Genomic DNA, 17,500 nt, shown 5'->3' with positions numbered 1-17,500 from the left:
GATGTGACTGAAAGAAGGAAAAGGACTTATGTCCCATTATTGCAACCTATTGTAGCCCCAACTTACATGTATGTATATATATATATATATATATATATATATATATTACATAAATATTAAAAATAAACTAACAAAGGTATGAGGAGAAAATAGATGTAAGAATAACAAAGAATAGAGGAGGAATAATATAACAAAGATAGTTGAGCAATAACTTCTTTAACCAATTGACTCCTGGGGGTTCCCCATTGATGAGTAAAATCAGTCTGGCCGGTTTAGCCGTTTTGGGCGTCAAAGGGTTATAATGGGGACATCGTTTTTCAGTGAGTGATTAACACTAGAAGTGTGAAAACCAACCTGTTTCTCCACCAATTATGGGATAATTCTGAAAATGCTCAACTAGTTCCTGAATGTTGTAAAATTCTCCAACTCCAAAGAAAAATTTCCCATGTTCACACCTCAATGAAAAGTGTTTTACAGAATCAAGGCTTCTGCAGAAATAACCAACATCACAACTATTATCATCATCATCAGTAAGTATTAACTTTATAAATGGGAATTCTCTGCAATCTATCAAGACTGCTTAAAATCATTCCACAAAACAATTTCAGTGTTACAAGAGCAAACCTTGGATAAAAGAAGCTGTCTCATGTCCCAGGTCTACCGTTAATATCTTTTATGATCTAACAGACCTCAGATACAAAGCTCAACATACCAGCAAGAGGGTGAAACATTTAACAGTATAACTGTATTCAAGTTACTTTTCAGGACACAAATTCATATTAGTCCATTAACTCTCATGACCTTAGTTAGCTGAAGAATTTCAAAATATTTGGTCAAAATATTAAACCCTGCACAGTTTGGCATGTAAGTTATCTATTATAATCTTTACAGGTTAAGCTATATGGTACGCTTACGAGGTTTCACTATTTTTCATGCCAAGGACACTTGTGTTGAGGCACCCATACTCCTCTTAAAGATGGCAAAATATGTAAATTTAATTAACTAACCTGTACCTTTATGTAATATGTATATGTATATCTTTTCTTTTATTTCTTTTGTTTTGTTTAATTAACTCTTTAAGTTACTGATAATGACATCTGATCTAAAAGCGCAACCTTCCTCGATTAGCTCTACTAACTGCGTGTTGTGCAGGATTATCATTGTAATCTGTATCTTAAATTAATAAAATGATGAAATTATGAATGATGATAGAAATCTTAGACATCAAACTATACGCATTAATTAAATGGTGAATAACTTGGTAAATGACACATGTTTGAAAGGCCGTACAGCTTGCCTTTGATAAAGAAGGTTTCATCTACAGCAAAAAAAAGTTGTATGGATAAATAATTACCTAACTGACACAGTGTAATGTCCTTCATTCGTTTTACTTGGCCTGATAAGGTAACTTCCTTGCCTTCCATAAGCCAACAGCATTACCTCTGCACTGTTTCTGCTTAGGTTGTGGAACCAACTAAGACATTCAAGAAAAGTTATAGTTGCTTGCAAGTGAATGCAAGTGAAAATGGTACATTGTTAAAACAGCATATTATATTGTATATTCAAAAGAGATACGATATTTGCTATAGGGAATTAACGAATTTCTCAAACATGCATTATGTAAACATTTTTGTCCAAGGAAGACAGCAGTAGCTGAAACATTGCAATCCACATCACAAGAGACATTATTGTGAGACAAACAGTGATATTTTGATAATTGTCAGCTATGAGGAATGATTTTGATAATTTTTACAACAAAAATGTGACTACTGTTTACTCATGAAGGTGCATACGGACCTATCTCTGCATGAATTACTGTTTCATTGCAAAAGTTTGCTCAATTGTATAAAATTATTGTGCCGTGAGAAGCAAGATGCCCTCAGAATTTTTCTACAAAAGCCCCTTGAGTGTCTTTAAGCAGAAGATTTGTTGCTTGGGTATAGCTTGCAGCCATCAAGTTGAAGGAAATCATGTGAAAGTCAAAGACTCCAGATTTCTTCAGTTTCTTTGTGCAATAAAGCTACTTTAAATGCTAGAGACAAGGCAAACGTGATGTAATAACGTGATGTAATAACCTCTTATATTATATACAAATAAATAAGGTTAATAAAATATTGCCTTTAGGCATTCTTTTGTTGTCTTGAAGAGGGAAAACATTTTCTTGAACGAGAGCAAAACGAAAAAAAGCGATTGGCTATTTAGTTGAGATAAATCAATGGCACAAAAGTCAATACATATTAAAAGCTTATGCACTTCCCGGATTAATACCTTTGCGCTGGCCAAAAAATTCTGATTAGTGGAGGATTGTTAATGTCTTTAAGTCTAACAGGAAAAATCACACGAATACCTAAAAAATTCTTAAATTAAATGGCATTTAGTATAATATGCGCATGCTGATCTTGAAATATCGGGCTGCAAGAACAGACAATACGAAAGTAATCGAATTGAGACCAAATACAGCATCTCTGAGATAAGTTACTCCGTTAAGATTAAAAAGAGCAAATTCCATGTCCTTTTGGAGTCCAAGATGTACGAAACCAACCGGATAACACGCAAACTTACGGGATATCCTCAATTCTCCTCAGTTGACATTTTTCCATGTCTTTATAAATAAATGCGTATTTCCCGGTAAGCGAAGAAAAAAGCCTGGATCGAGTAATCCAAATATGGCAACGAAAGGTAACTAGGGAGACTGTTTGAGCGCCATCTTTGTTTTGAAGAATAGCACGTTCTCAGAGCGCTTTATATATTACCAGAAACCCATATTACTCGCTAATTTCTTTATCCGGGTAGAGAACAAGACAAAGTAAATGAAGTCTGCAAATAGAAGAACCTAAAGTTTCCTATTACAGCCGGTGAGTGTCTTGATTGATGCCCATGACATGAGAAAAAGGAGATTGATTTTATATGAAAATCTTGAAGGACTAACCAAAACTGAACAAAATTAAATGGTCGACGAAAACCTTGCAAAAATGTAGTTTTCACCCTTAAATTATATGTCTAAAAGAATTATTTTTGTTGCAGGTTGAGTCGAATTCTACCATGCCCGTTCAGACAGAGCGTTGTGTTAATCACTTTGGCATAGAGGTGTCTGACAGCGTGACATGGCAAGGCTGGGAACCTGGCGGAGAATACACCCAGCAAATTGTGCTGAAGAATGTACAAATCAAGACTCAGAAACTGCAATATAAGTAGGGACTCGTCCAATCATTGGTTGAAAATGAATGGCATAATATTAGGAAAAAATATATTGTGGCAAAAAATGTATGCATTCTTTTAACTTCAAGTTGGTAACATAACTGATTCCAGTCCATGTTATCTGTTAAGTGATAATTAGAGGGGTATGGAATAGAGTCCCTTCAAATTACCAATTTCTCTAAAGGTAAAGGTAAAGTCACTTTATTTAACGTCAGTAGTTCCTTCAGCTACGAGGCTGGTATCAATGGTAGACAACGGTGCGCCCTTTACCCCTCTCCCTCTGTCAGTGCTCCGTTTTATGGATATTTAAAGCTATAGCTACAAGGATTGGAGAAAAGTCAAAACAGACGTTTAAGTCACTGAGGATTGAACCAGGGACCTCTCGCTCCGAAAGCTGCGCTCTAGCCAACTGAGCCACGACTGCCCCTAAAATTAAAATTTAGCCTTTGCTTTATTTGCCTGCAACTTTACTTTGCTTGACTGTGTGGCCTTGCAATTTTTTCAGTGCTGGCAAATTATAGCAATATTTCTTGTTATGTCACCCATTGTTATTAATATGCCAACCAGAAGCTAATTGTCTGTTGAAACAATAACTTCTTTTGTCCCGTAGTTGGCAAATTTTAATATCAAAAGAAATGTGACTTCACTGTTTGTCACTCACTAAACAAGAAATATCATTATTGCTCAGGTCTTCTTGTCAAGTGAATTACAGCAAAGGCATAGCCCAACAAAATAAAACAAAAGGCATTGCCCGTGGCTTTACAGTCCACTTATGACCTTTAAGCATTAAGGCAAAAATAAATCGACCTTATTCCTAAATGGCAGTCAATTTATTATTTTGCTAAAATGTGTAAATTAGCCTACCAAGTCTCGATACCATACAGTGAACTGAAGATAATTCTTGCTCTAAAATGAGGCTTGGTAGGCCAATTTGTACATTACCAAAGGAAGAATAAAACAGGTGCCATTTATGATGATAATAATAATAATAATAATAATAATAATAATGATACGTTATACATGACCTGCTACTGAACACCCTTATTCGCTGTTGGCGACTGAATTGCTAAGGGCACAGCTCAATGAGATCGGACCGAAGGAGCTGTGCTGCCGGCTAGGCGCTCGTCCTCTGAACACGCCCCATGTATGACCTTGGAGCACAACTCCACAGCCTGATGGAATAGGCAATGAGTCGATTTTGCTGAGTGAGGAAAAACGAAGTACCCAGAAAAAAACCCTCGGAGTCAGGTTGAGATCGACTGAAACTCAGCCCATATACGATATTGGGGTCGAGAGTTGAACCCAGGTCGCAGAGGTGGAAGGCACAGTTGATAACCACTAAGTCATCCTGACTCCCCTACCATTTATGAATAAGGTCTATAAAGAAACTATTCCTGCTGGCAAGACAAATTTACCGGTAATAAAGTTGTCCCCAAGGTCAATTCTCACAGACTGTCACTACTGTGATCATTACCAAATTTGCTTGTAAATAAGGTGCATTGCTGAACACTTGCTCTCAAAAAATCTTTCAATGTGACCTCATCAGGGTTACCCCAAGATGACTTTTGCAAAACACTGATAATTGAAAGTTTGTGCTTTCTGACTTTTGCAGGTCACCTTCAAGTAGATTTTTCACAACACTTTATCCTAAACCAATTGTACTGAGTTCTGGCACAAGTTTCACTCTGCCTGTCACATTCAGACCTCTAGAAAAGGTAGGAAAACCTCAGTTTTCATTGTCAGCTTAATCTGTTTTGCAACATTTGGTGGAGTTGTTAAAGTGGTACAAAAAAGAATTTTTCGAATGGTCCGCTATTACTAACTTTAAAATCTTGAGAGATCTTGATCAAGGAGAAAATAACATCAAAGACTCAATACTCCAAAAATACAATGCATGTGTATGTGAATTAACATGCAGCACAGTATTTTCAGGCTTTCAGATTTTTAGACTTGTGTTTTCCAATCATAACAAACTGTGTTTACACACTGAAATTTTAAGGTATTGAGTAAATGACATCACTTTTCCCTAGATCCAACCCTCTGAGGTCCAATCGATCAGTTTTGAATGTGAGTTATGGTGGACTGTGAAATTCAAAACTTGCACTCAAAGTAAACAGCTTTTGGATAAAAATCAAAGCTCAAACTTTTGCCAGACAAGTGTTAAGCAAACACAAAATCAAAATTTGAAGAAAAAAAGGAAGTGATTTTTTTATCATATTACGTACCACTTTAAGGCACTTTATGTTCTAAATTCCTCTATTTTGTCCCTCTGAAGTTGGCAATAGACAAACCAGCCTTTCCTATACCATATGTTTTCCTGTGTCCTCTTTTTGTGTCATACTCTTGAAATTCCTCCTCCTGATTCTTTGCCATGCCCGGTGGTTTGGCATGACTGTGAATATTTTGCATCTAATATTGTGCATAAAAAGTATAATCAAGGTTGCTGCCTAACGGTCTCCCAGTTGCCTGGGACACCTCATTAGCAAGCCCAGTCAACCAAATTTCTGAACGAGTGGCCCAAGCGGGCACCTTACTTATCACAAGGTGATTCATCAACACTTTTTTGTAAATTTGATCCCAGCTGGAGATTAAGCGATGAAAAAAGCGATATGGTTAGAGAGAACGTACGGCAGCTAAGCAAACGACTGAGCAAATTCCACAAATAAACGACTCTTCAACTTGTAAACATACGTGTTCAATATTGCTAAGGGCTTTCTTTGCGTTACCTCCTGGTAGCGCACAGAGACTGGGTCGCAATGTGATTCTCAAATTTAGAACGTCCATATACTCATTTTACACACGCAAAGGCAGTTAAATTCATGTGCGTTAATTTGCGGAATTAGTTACGCAACAAAGGAAACATGTTCATCCCATTAGCTCTCAAGAGACTTAATATCCAGTAATACGGGGAAGATTTTTCGGGCAACTCGCGCAACAATGTTGCGTTGCAAATTGAGATCGTTTGTTGCACGTATTACCACCATTTACTTAACTTTGAGTGAAGTGTTGGATTTCTTGGTGACACCATTACTCACATTCAAAACTGACCGACTGGACCTCAGAGGGTTGGATCCAGGGAAAAGTGACGTCATAGGCCCACTAGCTTTAAAATTCAGTGTGTGAATGCTGCTTGTTAAATATGCAAAAAGCGAGTTTACAAGTCTCAAAGCTCAAAATTCCTGTGCTGCATATTAATTCTGTAGCATACACACAAATTGCATTCTTAATTAGTGAGCCTTTGACGTCATTTTCTTCTCAATCCAGCTCTCTCAAGAACTTAATAATGGGGAAGAAAACTCCAGTTAAAATAAACAGGTGTCTTTTTGATATCAAGGCTGAAAACTTTGGTTGCTTAGTATTTAGTTAACATAGTTTTGAAATCTAAAGAAGAATAAGAATTGATTTTTTGGTCACAAGGGCACTTTAAATCAAACATTGGCTTTTGAGGAGACGGGAAAACCGGAGAAAAACCTCTTGGAGCAGAGTAGACCCAAAACCAACAATTTTTATAGTTTACTCTAACAGTACAACAGGATTTTACTTGTTGTGAATTAGGGGTACCAAACTGGTAAAACAGTAAATAAACATGGTCTTTGTGACTACTTACTCAGCTGCAAACTCTGTGCAATGCCTTAATAACTCTGCTTGGATATTTGTTTCAAGTACCTGAATAATAGGAATCATCATTTTTTTTATTTCTTCACTTTGTAGGGACAATATGAAGACTGTATTGAATTTGAAACAAACGTAAGTTCCTCTTTATGTTGAACATTTTTTATTTTGTTTCTTTGTTTTTCCAAGTCGGAGTGTTTTCTACAGTGCATCTAACGACTAATAATATTATTGGTTCATTCCTCTAGGAGGGCATTTTTTCGGTTCCCATGAGAGCTGTTTTACCAAAAGCAGATGTAGCTGTACCAGATTATTTGAAGTTTGGGATGTGTGCAGTGAAGGACTGCATTGAAGTTTTATTTCAAATTAGAAACACCAGGTACATGTAACTACTTCTAATAAATTGGCCGTTTCATATATAGTTGCTGTTTTTCCATTTACTACACCATACTAGTTTGCTGTATGTCCATTCAGATATACATAAATTTAAATGCAAATTTAGACATGCAAAATTATCAGACAAGGGAGTTAACCATTTATTAAAAAGGGGGAAAAACATTACTTATATAGTAATAAAAAACATTTTAAAAAATATTTTTTATGAGTTGTATTTTAAGAAGATGGAGCCTGGCGCCTGCTTTCATAATATTCTTGGGCAAGCCTAAGTTTCCATTCATGTAGATTTATTCATTAAATAATTAGGCAAGGTTGGAGTGAAGGCCTTGTTTTCATTCAAACTGTGTTGCTAAATTTCTTTATGCAATGCATAGATCGTAGTAATTTATTGTCCTCTCTTCTTTTTTCAGTGAACTTGTGACCAAATTCCAATGGAAGGCATTTGAACCGTTTTCCATCATACCTGAAAGTGGGACGATGGCTCCAAGGACTTCGTGCAGTGTCAAAGCCATCTTCTGCCCCAAGGTATAAAGGCTAGTAAATAAGTATAAAGTCTTACTGGTCAGCTTGAACTGACCACACATAAATCAAGAGGTTAACCCATTGACTCCTGGGAGTGAAATTTAACTGATTTTACTTTGTCTAATGCCTGCATAAGATAATTAATTTTTTTACTTGTCAACTGGGAACATTCCCAGGTTTCCTTAGGAGTCGATGGTTTAATTATTAAAAATTTAAAATAGAGTGTTGCTGTGAGTTTACAGTAAACTTAATTAATAGGCCTTATTCACGACATACCGTATTTACCCGTGTATAAGTCGATCCCATGTATAAGTCGACCCCCCATTTTTGATGGCAAAAACAGTAATTTCTTAATTTCTTTGCTAAATGTTCATGGGATACTAATCTTGCATTCTTTGATTTCTGGAACTGTGGATTCACAAAAAATTAAGGGCCTCAAGCCTTTAATAGTTTTGTGGTTTAGCGGTTGTTGTATGTGCGGGCATTTTGTCCTTGAATTTCGAAAAAGTTCTCAGAAAATCGAACATGTAAACCGCAAACTAACCTGTTTCGTTGTTCAAGGATAACGGGCTTTAGAGGATAAGCACAGCATCACAGAAGCAGGAGTCAATCTTTGAAAATAACTTCAAAAACGATGCGAAATGTGCAAGGTTTAATTGGTGCTTGACTTATAATTTCTCACATGGCAAACGAAACAAAACTCATAAACCAAACAATACAAAGTTTGCAAAAGCATTTGAATCATCCAGGTTTGTATAAAGAATAAAAAACAATCATTACCAACCAGGATTTTCAGGCAACACGAGTGAAGATCATGCTTGCACGCAAACACGAGGTATTGCGCCAGGTTACTAAGCTGTTGAAGGATCGCGTTTTATTTGAAGAAACAAGAATGTTTTTTAGAGCTTTCCACCTTTGGAAAAGGAAAATTTCCAGTGTCTATTTCATATTTGTGCTTGTGAGTATCTTCAACATTAAAGTAAAACAAATCCTTTTTCATTTCAACTGGAATTGCTTAATTACATACATTTTGAAGTCTTTCGTTCACTGCGTTCGTTATGCCCAAAGACCAAATTATGATGTTAATTTTGAATACATTATTTAGCTGGAACTTGGCTGGAAATCTTTGACCCATGTATAAGTCGAGGGCGATTTTTGGAGCTTCTTTTGAGGCCATAAAAGGTCGACTTATACACGGGTAAATACGGTAGCTGCCATGTTAGTTTTCACATTGTCATGCAAATTAGCCATGTGTTATGCTGGGGGGCAAACATTGGAAAAAAGGCAAATTGCAGAAAATCAGCTTGTCGAAATATTGAAATAACATTGCTTAAAGTCCATTTTAGTATTTAGACTTAAGTACCTTTTATAATAATTTTATATCTTTTGATTGCCTTTGACAGTTTGACTTTCTACTTTGTTAGCTACTCATTTTTCACTAAAAAAACGTCCAACCAACTTGTGTTATTATTCTATTTTACTACTTAGGTGATAAACATTCAATGAACGCGAAACAAATCATCTGTGTGGCTAAGATGTTCGTTATAACCTCTCGAAGTTGTGTTGTTTGCCCCCTCAGAAGTGTGTAGCTAATTTGCATGATAATAGCAAATCCAATATGGTGGCCATTGTGAATAAGGTCTATTGGAAAGTAAAGAAGAAGTTTGATGGCTCCCACAAGGCAATCTCCTATAATATAATTGTAGCTTTGATAGAGGTAGTGAATCCAAATGAGGGATTTGGAAAGTCATAAGCCAGGATACTTGGATGCACCTCTGGGAAGTAAACTTGAGCCAACATTTGAAAAGATTTTAGGCTTTGTTAATTTTAAATTATTATTATCATGATTGTGATCCACATCATTCTCGATCTGTTGTGGAATGGAAAAATTCAAGGAATCTCCAGACTTGTTCTTGGGTGAGTAATGTCAAACAAAATGTAAACCTTGGATACACTTTTATTAATGAGATATATAATTTATATTTTTTTTAATTTTCTTTGCTTGGTCCTGTACAAATTTGTACATGGACAAAGATGAACCTTTAAATGTACCATTAGTAAATAAAGTTTCATCCTTGTCTATGTGCAAATTTGATTTCAAGATTAATATACAAATGATTTTATTCATTTCTCAACAGGCTGCCCTGGTTTATGAAGGTACTGCAGTCTGCTCATACAGTGCTGGGGAGCTGATTCCATTCACAAAGCATGTGAATATCGAAGGAATAGGTAGAAATGTCTTCCGATGTCAGTAATCTTTATCAATTATTAAAGACCAAATTGTTTGAAGCATGGTTTCCTGGAAAATTTTTGTATGTTTAATTGAAGACAACTTAACATCAAAGGCCCACCTTCAACTGACAGGCAACATTTTTTGAATTTGTGGGTTAACTAGAAATAAAGATAGGGCATTTTGAGGCTAAAAATTGTCATAAATGAAATAAGCGCCCCCTCTATTGCCTTAGAAAATGCCCCCGCCCCACCCCGCCCCTAACGGTACCTAACATATAATTTATGTTTCTGTGGACCCAAGTAGCCTCAGAAATGGCAAGCAAAGATGAGCAAAGATTGCATGGCGATGCACATATAAGCTAAAAGCAAGCCCTGTTGGATTTCTGGGGTGCCCTCCAAAATAAAGGCACACCCATCTGGTGTAAAAAGGCTGCATGCCACATTGGCTTGACATTAATTAGATTTGCCTAATTTAGAAAATGGTTTAATTAGCTCCTGATTGGAACACTAAGATATTAAAATATGTTGTTGATCTGTGTCTTTTAGGGAAATTTCCTCACCTAGTTGCCAGTGTAGTGGGAGAAAAGAAGCCCCTGGTGCAGACAAACTCCAGGGAAGCATTATTGGACTTTGGAGAAGTACCTGTTCAAAGCACAGCTAGCAGGTGGATTGAGCTCCATAACTTTTCACCAGTAAGTAATACCGGTAATATTTGTTATAAACATTATGAACTAGTGCTCTGTTATTTAGGCTTTTGCAAAGCCATAAAAAATTTGGAACCTTAATTTTAACATGTGCATGTGAACAATGAATTGAGTTATCAGTCATGACTTTTTTTTCCAGGAAAAGAAAAACTTGCTCATGCAAGTGCAACTTTAACATAGGATGTTTAATGCCCTCTTCCTTTTTATGAAATTTACTGAGTACAGTAAATCCTCTCATGGAGGTATTATGTAATGTTCCCCAAGGTTTTAATGAAAGTATTTTTTGACCAGGTAAATGCACCATTCCAAGTGCTGCAGCCTTCATCTACTGCTAACATAGATACAGTGTTCTCATGCTCGCATTATCATGGAGTAGTTCCAGCAGAAAGCACCATAAAACTCAAGGTATGCCTGCTCATGTGCTCAATTTTCTTCGTAACAAACCTTTATTGCAAGACTGAATCCCTCTTGATCATTTCTCTTGTGCTTGTTTTTGTCATATCATGCGTAATGGCGAATGCTTGTGATCTATACAGTCATGTAAATCATCCATGTATATTATTTATTTCTTGCAAGCTTGCATTTAATGTAAGCTCGTTGAGTTGGCTTATTTGTACATGTATGTACAAGTAGAAAGTGGACTGCAATAAACATGAAACAGTTGAATCCAACACATCAAGTAAACATGACTGATCCCTTAAATTGTATTTTAACACAGCGAATAGTACAGTGTGTTTGTGTTCTTTTGATGCAGGTGCTGTTCTCTCCCCAAAACCATAGTCATCAATTTGTGGACTACCTCGAGGTTATAGCTCTTGGAGCGACTAACTGCTCTGTGATTAAGTGTATCGGAATTGGCAAAGGTAAGTTGTTTGGAATATTTCATTTTTGCTCCTTAGCAGTCTGATAAATATGGAAAGCAAAGGGATGATGGAGCAGGGCGGGAACTGCTAGACAATTATTAGCAAAAATATAAATGGCATTTAAACCTTAAGAGCATGAAGAGTCCTGATGTATCTGCAAATTAATGTAACACAACTGTTATCTTAAGCTCAATGTGACCAATATGGCATTCCATCTTTTTTGCTTTGAGATCATTAAACATTTTTTGTTTAAATTACTGCAATTAAAACAATTTACTTTAGTCATGTGTATGATAGGACCTGTGAATTGGCCAGTTTTTGTTTTTAATAACTTGTGGTAGTCTCACTTGAAATTGCTACCTACTTTGAGACATTACACCAGATTTTACATAGAACACTAGAATTATGTGTCATAGATCATGAAGCTTGGATTGAACCAGGTTTGTTCTTGAAAAAGCAAAAGATTCTTGCTCCAAAATGCAGGAAAGGTATTCTAAGTAGCCTGAAGGAGCAACTGGCAACCCCCTAATCTGTCTAGAAATGCATTCAAAACTGACCTAAAATGAATCAGAAACTTGGTCATATTGGTGATTGAATGATTATTTAGTACCGGTATATTTGTCTTCTCTTTAGGGCCAGACGTAGTAATTGATGACCAGTATCTGGACATGGGAGCTGTTGAATCTGGTAAATTTGTGGCCAAGAGCTTCAAGATTTTAAACAATAGTGAAGTGCCTGCTACCTTTCAGGTAAACTTAAACATTAAGGAAGTGTAGCAAATGGTACTGCACCTTATATCATTTGTGAATAACACCTGATGGATACACAGCTGTAAATGCTTGTACAGTGAAAAATCCCTCAAGAATGATCTGTTCAGATAAACCTAACACTGTTTTATTTTCTTGTTTTAAGACATTTATTACTTTTATCACCACAGGAAAATCTTCTCTGTTTTGCTTGGACTTTTGATCACCATTTTAGATCATTGGCCAATAGACCACTTTAGTCATATTAAAATTTACCGGTAGCTTAAAGACAAGAAACATGATTTTGAGGCTCTGGCAAAAAAATAAGGATTTGTATGAGCTTTTTCCTCAGAGCCTCAAGGTAATGGCTTTTTTCTAAGACTGACTTTTAATATATTGAAATTGGTGTATTGCGTCTCTCCCAGTGCGTTTGTGTGCAGGGCTCTGCCTACACTTGGTTGGAGTCTTACCTGTCCAGTCGCTCACAGTACATCCAAATCAGAGATACCTGTTCTTCTGATCGTCAACTGACGTGAGGTCTCCCCCAGGGGTTTGTGTTGGGCCCAATCCTATACTTGGTCTATACCTCCCCTCTTGGAGCTATCCTGCATCGCCATGGTGTTGGGTTTCACATGTATGCGGACGACACTCAACTGTACCTTAGCGTGAAGACCACTCAATTGGAGGACGTTGTGTTTGCATGCACTAGGGTTGAAATTTGTTTGCGTGAGCTGAACAAATGGATGCTCTTTCAAGAATAAACTCCAGTTAAACAATGATAAGACTGAGCTCCTGGTTCTGCATGCTAAACATCACCCTTAGCCACCATTAGATAGGGTGGTGCTACTGTGGAGCCCACACCTAGGGCACGGAACATTGGTGCCGTCTTTGACGATACCATGAGTTTTGGGCAACACGTCATTGAACTATGCACGTCTGCTTTTCTTCACATCATGAACATTAGTCTCACACGCCCATGCCTTAGCATTGACTCTACAGTGTACCAAAACACTCGTGCATGCATTAGTAATGCCTCACTTAGAGTATTGTAATGCGCTTCTCTATGGCCTACCTGAATATCTTATTCAAAGAGACTATAATATGTCATGAACACAGCGGCCAAAGTTATCGCTTGAAAGCGAAGGTTTGATCATGTCACACCACTACTTATTGTGCTACAATGGCTCCCCGTCCATCAGCGTATTGTTTTTAAGATCTTATTGTACACCTTTAAGGAACTCCATAGACCTTATTCATAAATGGCAGTCACATTTATAATTCTTTTGTCCCCGTGCAAATTAGCCTACCAAGCCTCATTTTAGAGCAAGAATTCTTTTCAATTCACTGTATGGTATCGAGGCTTGGTAGACTAATTTTCACTTCAACAAAAGAATTATAAATTGACAGTCATTTATGAATAAGGTCTATGGTGTGACTCCAACGTACCTGACTGAGCTCATCAGTCCTTATGTTCCTAGACGAGCTCTTAGGTCTGCTGACCAACTTCTGCTGGAGCAGCCAATGCACAAGCTCAAATCAATTGGCTTGAGGGCTTTCTCAGAGTGTGCGCCGTGCCTCTGGAATTCCCTTCCATTTGAGATTAAAAGCAGCGCATCTATCCCTATTTTTAAATCTAAGCTTAAGACCTATCTTTTTCGGCAAGCACATTTTTAGATTCTTGACTTTTTCGATTTTTTTGGACTTTTAGACTTTTGACTTTTTCGATTTTTAGGTTTTTTATATTGCTATATTTGTAGTTTTAGTGTATAGATTATAATTTATTTGACACTTTAAAGTGCATTTCGGTGTTAGGAAAATGCGCTATCGAAATTTAAATTTATAATTTATAATGTTTTTGACGTAGTTGAAGTCTGCGTATCTAGATAATTTATAATTTTTATGTTAAAAAAATACAAGGGTTGCATCAACTTCTTTTATCCATGTAGCATGCAGAATTTTGTGTTCATAATATTAAGGAATGAGACTTAAGTTTGTAGGTGGCCTTGTATTGTTATGGGTTAATATTACTCAATTTCACTTCACTTTTCTTTTTATTGATAACATCTCTAGGGTGACTGTAAGGATTAGGATCCCATTTATATTGAAAAAAATAAAATAATAAAAGTAGAAAAAATGAAAGTAATTAAGTGATGTATTCTTTGAAGCTTGTCTGTTTTATTTTTTTCTAGTTTATGATAGATTGCAGTCAGAGTGTATTCAAGTTGGACACAACATGTGGTTTACTGCCTGGCAAAGGCTCTCAGACTGTTGTTTTGCGTTTCTCTCCAATGAAACCTATTAATTACTACAGGAGATTAACTTGTCTCATCCAAAACCAGGTAACATTGCTATCATTCTACTTGGCAGCCACACAATAATTATTGTCCAACTTGCTGCCTGTACATGTGATGAAGTAAAAATGAGATTAAGGCTAACATGATCTCAACCTTGTTTGATTACATACAAACATATCTCTTTATTGTAATTGAATCCCAAATCACAATATTACCCTCAGCACAAATAACATAATGGTCTTCCAATGAGCTGTGAGTGACCATTATTAGTGCTCTGGAAATACATTTTCCCATTGGATGAGGAGGACGGATATAGATTGAATTGCTTGAAAAAATTTGTAATGCTAGTTACAGAAGTTTGGGCACTTGGCCAATAATATGAGGATCAACCATCAGCCTTAAATTTAAATAACTTTCAAGTAAAGCTATGTTCCTCGCAGTTATCAACACAATTTCAAAACCAAGTTATCAACGCAATTTCAAACCCCAATCCTGAATTTTTCAGGCTTTTCTACCTAATTGTTAAAATTGCGTTGAACTTCATAACTGTGAGGATCATAGCTTTACGTAACTTTAATTTAATTAAATGACATCTTTTTCTTGGGGTATTTTGGTGTTTTATGTGTGAGCGAAGAACTAAATTACAAGTTTTAACCAGTTTTGACCTAAATCGTTAAAACTATTGTAACAGTGATCCTGTGACCATTTCTCTGCCAATAAACACACTTACAGACTGTATAGAGAGTACCCTGTCTGTTGCCAGACATTAGGAAACTTAAGCAATGACGAAGGCGATGGCAATGAGAACGTCATCCGCATCATTGTTATCACTTTGTGACTATTTCAATCTTTTTAATAGGGTGTGGTCATGGTGTGGTAGTTTCTCAAAAATGACACTGGCTGGAACAGCGTTTTGTTTCAGGGAGAAAATGAAAATTTATCCTAAAGTGCTGATGTTCTTCATAAAACCTCAAATTTGGCAATTTCACTTTGTTGTTTTGCAGATTACGACAAAGAAAAAGTGAAAAACGCATGTTTTTACCCTCTAGATATGCAAATTGTTGACTTTCTTGTTGCTGTTGTCATAATCATTGCTTAAGTTCCCTAATTTTACTTGTCACTGGGGAACCCCTACAAGGGATAATGGTTTAGGATTATTTTGTGATGATTGTTTGCAGGATCCTCTTTTTATTGACTTGTTTGGAACTTGCCACACAGAACAAGTGAAGCCAGGTAGTTTTTTTTTCAGTTCCGCGCGCAATTTTGAGTTCTTTTGTGATGTTTAACAGAAAAGCCTAACAAATCAAGTACATTGTAACTGTGTTCATGGTACCATATTGATATGGCATCTTGTGATGCATCTGTGCTGTGCTCAAGAACTGCTCAAAGTTTGAAGAAACCTCAAGAGTCTAGAGTATATGGCACTTTGAGCAACTCTCAAATTGATCTTGCACATTCCAAACTTCTATAGAACATCTTAACTTGGTACATACATGTATACATGCATGTACAGTGAGTTTGCACGATAAAGTATTGCTGAATTATAATTTTTATTTAACATCATGCTGCACTTTGCACTTTTTATTAGCTGTCCTACGGAAGAAGCACCTTGATTGTTATCAAGTTCATGTCAGACGTGGGTTATCAAAGATCCCTCCTGAGGTATTTACCTGCAATAATTGATAGCTAATCATCTATTTTTTCCTCGCATGTATCTGTCAATTGCTTATGAGTTATTAATGATCTTGAGAACCATATAATTTTATCTTAGAATACATGCTTTTACTGATTGCATCGATGATAATAATTATTGTCTATGAGTAATGTAAATATGAAAGTTCAGGGGTTTCATCAGAAGCTGGTCACAAGCTAGCAGTTACCAGTGTTTGTTTGTCAGAAATTTGCCTCTCACCGGCAGCTACTCTGCCTTGATTTCCACTCAACCCAAAAAGACCATAATGACCACTTCTTACGTGTACATTTATTAGCCCAGGCACCTACTTCAATAGTTATTGAAACCCCTGAAATTAAATTAATATACAACATAAAACTAAATAATACTATTATGTAACTAAGTAGAAAAGTGTTATAATTTTGTTTTGTTTTTTTACAATAATAACTAGCAACTGAATGAATACCTGGACACATGTAAACTGCAGCTTGATGAGGATGGTACATTGATGTTTCCAGAGGTTTGTTAAATTACCCTGCGTCTTGATTATCCATTCACAGTTTTTACTATGCAGGATAAATAATAATAATAATAATAATAATTTTATTACTTATACAGTGCAAACTTCATTAAGATATATGATGTAATGCGCTTTACAAGTATTACATGAACCGTGCTAAAAATATAAAACTACATTTATAGTGTTAATTATATATTATAATTACAAATAGATAAAATAATAGATTAATGTTTACAATGTAAACATAAAGAATGATATTGACTAAATTATTTACAAAACTTCATACAAAAATACAAGATCTAAACATTAAAATAAGCTTGCCTAAAAAGATATGTTTTGAGTTCTCTCTTAAATATAATAATGTTATTAATATCCCTAAGGCCTGGTGGCAAGGCATTCCTTAAAACTGGAGCAGCAACTGAAAAGGCTCTATCTCCACTGGTCTTGGCCGATTCTACTGTGGGCCGGGCAAGAGTATTATTACTATTTGATCTTAAATTATAATTAGAGTGTTTAGAAATTAAAAGATTGCTAAGATAGATTGGTGCAAGGCCATGAAGAGCTTTAAAAGTTGTTAAATTGAACTTCATTATCATTACAGGGGTGATATGCGCATAGCGCTGCTTGTTGGTCAGTAACCTGGCAGCTGCATTTTGTACACATTGCAACTTATGAATTTGTATACTTGGCAGACCATATAATATCGAGTTGCAATAGTCAATACAACTTATGACCAAAGCT

At 36.1% G+C, this 17,500-nt stretch overlaps 2 protein-coding genes across 5 annotated transcripts in view; one reads left to right on the top strand and one right to left on the bottom strand.

The window, feature by feature from the left end:
* Positions 1-2,652, bottom strand: part of LOC137985489 (dual adapter for phosphotyrosine and 3-phosphotyrosine and 3-phosphoinositide-like) — a 7,462-nt gene extending 4,810 nt beyond the window's left edge. The window contains exons 1-4 of one of the 3 annotated variants that reach the window (XM_068833111.1): positions 2,459-2,478; positions 2,269-2,322; positions 1,355-1,474; positions 355-488 (exon numbers count right to left, since the gene is read on the bottom strand). In XM_068833111.1, the coding sequence (XP_068689212.1) occupies positions 355-488; positions 1,355-1,474; positions 2,269-2,322; positions 2,459-2,463 (313 nt within the window). In that variant the 5' untranslated portion in view covers positions 2,464-2,478. Of the gene's footprint in view, positions 1-354; positions 489-1,354; positions 1,475-1,797; positions 1,939-2,268; positions 2,323-2,458; positions 2,479-2,562 lie in introns of those variants that run through there. The other 2 variants (XM_068833112.1, XM_068833113.1) reach the window with 2 other exon arrangements.
* Positions 2,653-2,666: 14 nt separating this feature from the next.
* LOC137985487 (cilia- and flagella-associated protein 65-like) overlaps positions 2,667-17,500 on the top strand; it is a 43,568-nt gene continuing 28,734 nt past the window's right edge. Inside the window, exons 1-15 of one of the 2 annotated variants that reach the window (XM_068833107.1) lie at positions 2,667-2,855; positions 3,025-3,191; positions 4,811-4,913; positions 6,910-6,945; positions 7,059-7,189; positions 7,617-7,731; positions 9,867-9,957; positions 10,507-10,652; positions 10,956-11,069; positions 11,419-11,527; positions 12,161-12,276; positions 14,463-14,612; positions 15,746-15,800; positions 16,156-16,229; positions 16,691-16,759. In XM_068833107.1, the coding sequence (XP_068689208.1) occupies positions 3,043-3,191; positions 4,811-4,913; positions 6,910-6,945; positions 7,059-7,189; positions 7,617-7,731; positions 9,867-9,957; positions 10,507-10,652; positions 10,956-11,069; positions 11,419-11,527; positions 12,161-12,276; positions 14,463-14,612; positions 15,746-15,800; positions 16,156-16,229; positions 16,691-16,759 (1,458 nt within the window). In that variant the 5' untranslated portion in view covers positions 2,667-2,855; positions 3,025-3,042. The remainder of the gene's footprint in view (positions 2,856-3,024; positions 3,192-4,810; positions 4,914-6,909; positions 6,946-7,058; positions 7,190-7,616; positions 7,732-9,866; positions 9,958-10,506; positions 10,653-10,955; positions 11,070-11,418; positions 11,528-12,160; positions 12,277-14,462; positions 14,613-15,745; positions 15,801-16,155; positions 16,230-16,690; positions 16,760-17,500) is intronic. The other variant, XM_068833109.1, reaches the window with a different exon arrangement.

Source organism: Montipora foliosa, chromosome 14 (assembly GCF_036669935.1).
Source record: "Montipora foliosa isolate CH-2021 chromosome 14, ASM3666993v2, whole genome shotgun sequence".
Classification (NCBI taxonomy): Eukaryota; Metazoa; Cnidaria; class Anthozoa; order Scleractinia; family Acroporidae; genus Montipora; species Montipora foliosa.
The sequence above is the reverse complement of the archived record's forward strand: the minus strand, read 5'-3'. Positions and strand labels throughout refer to the sequence as shown.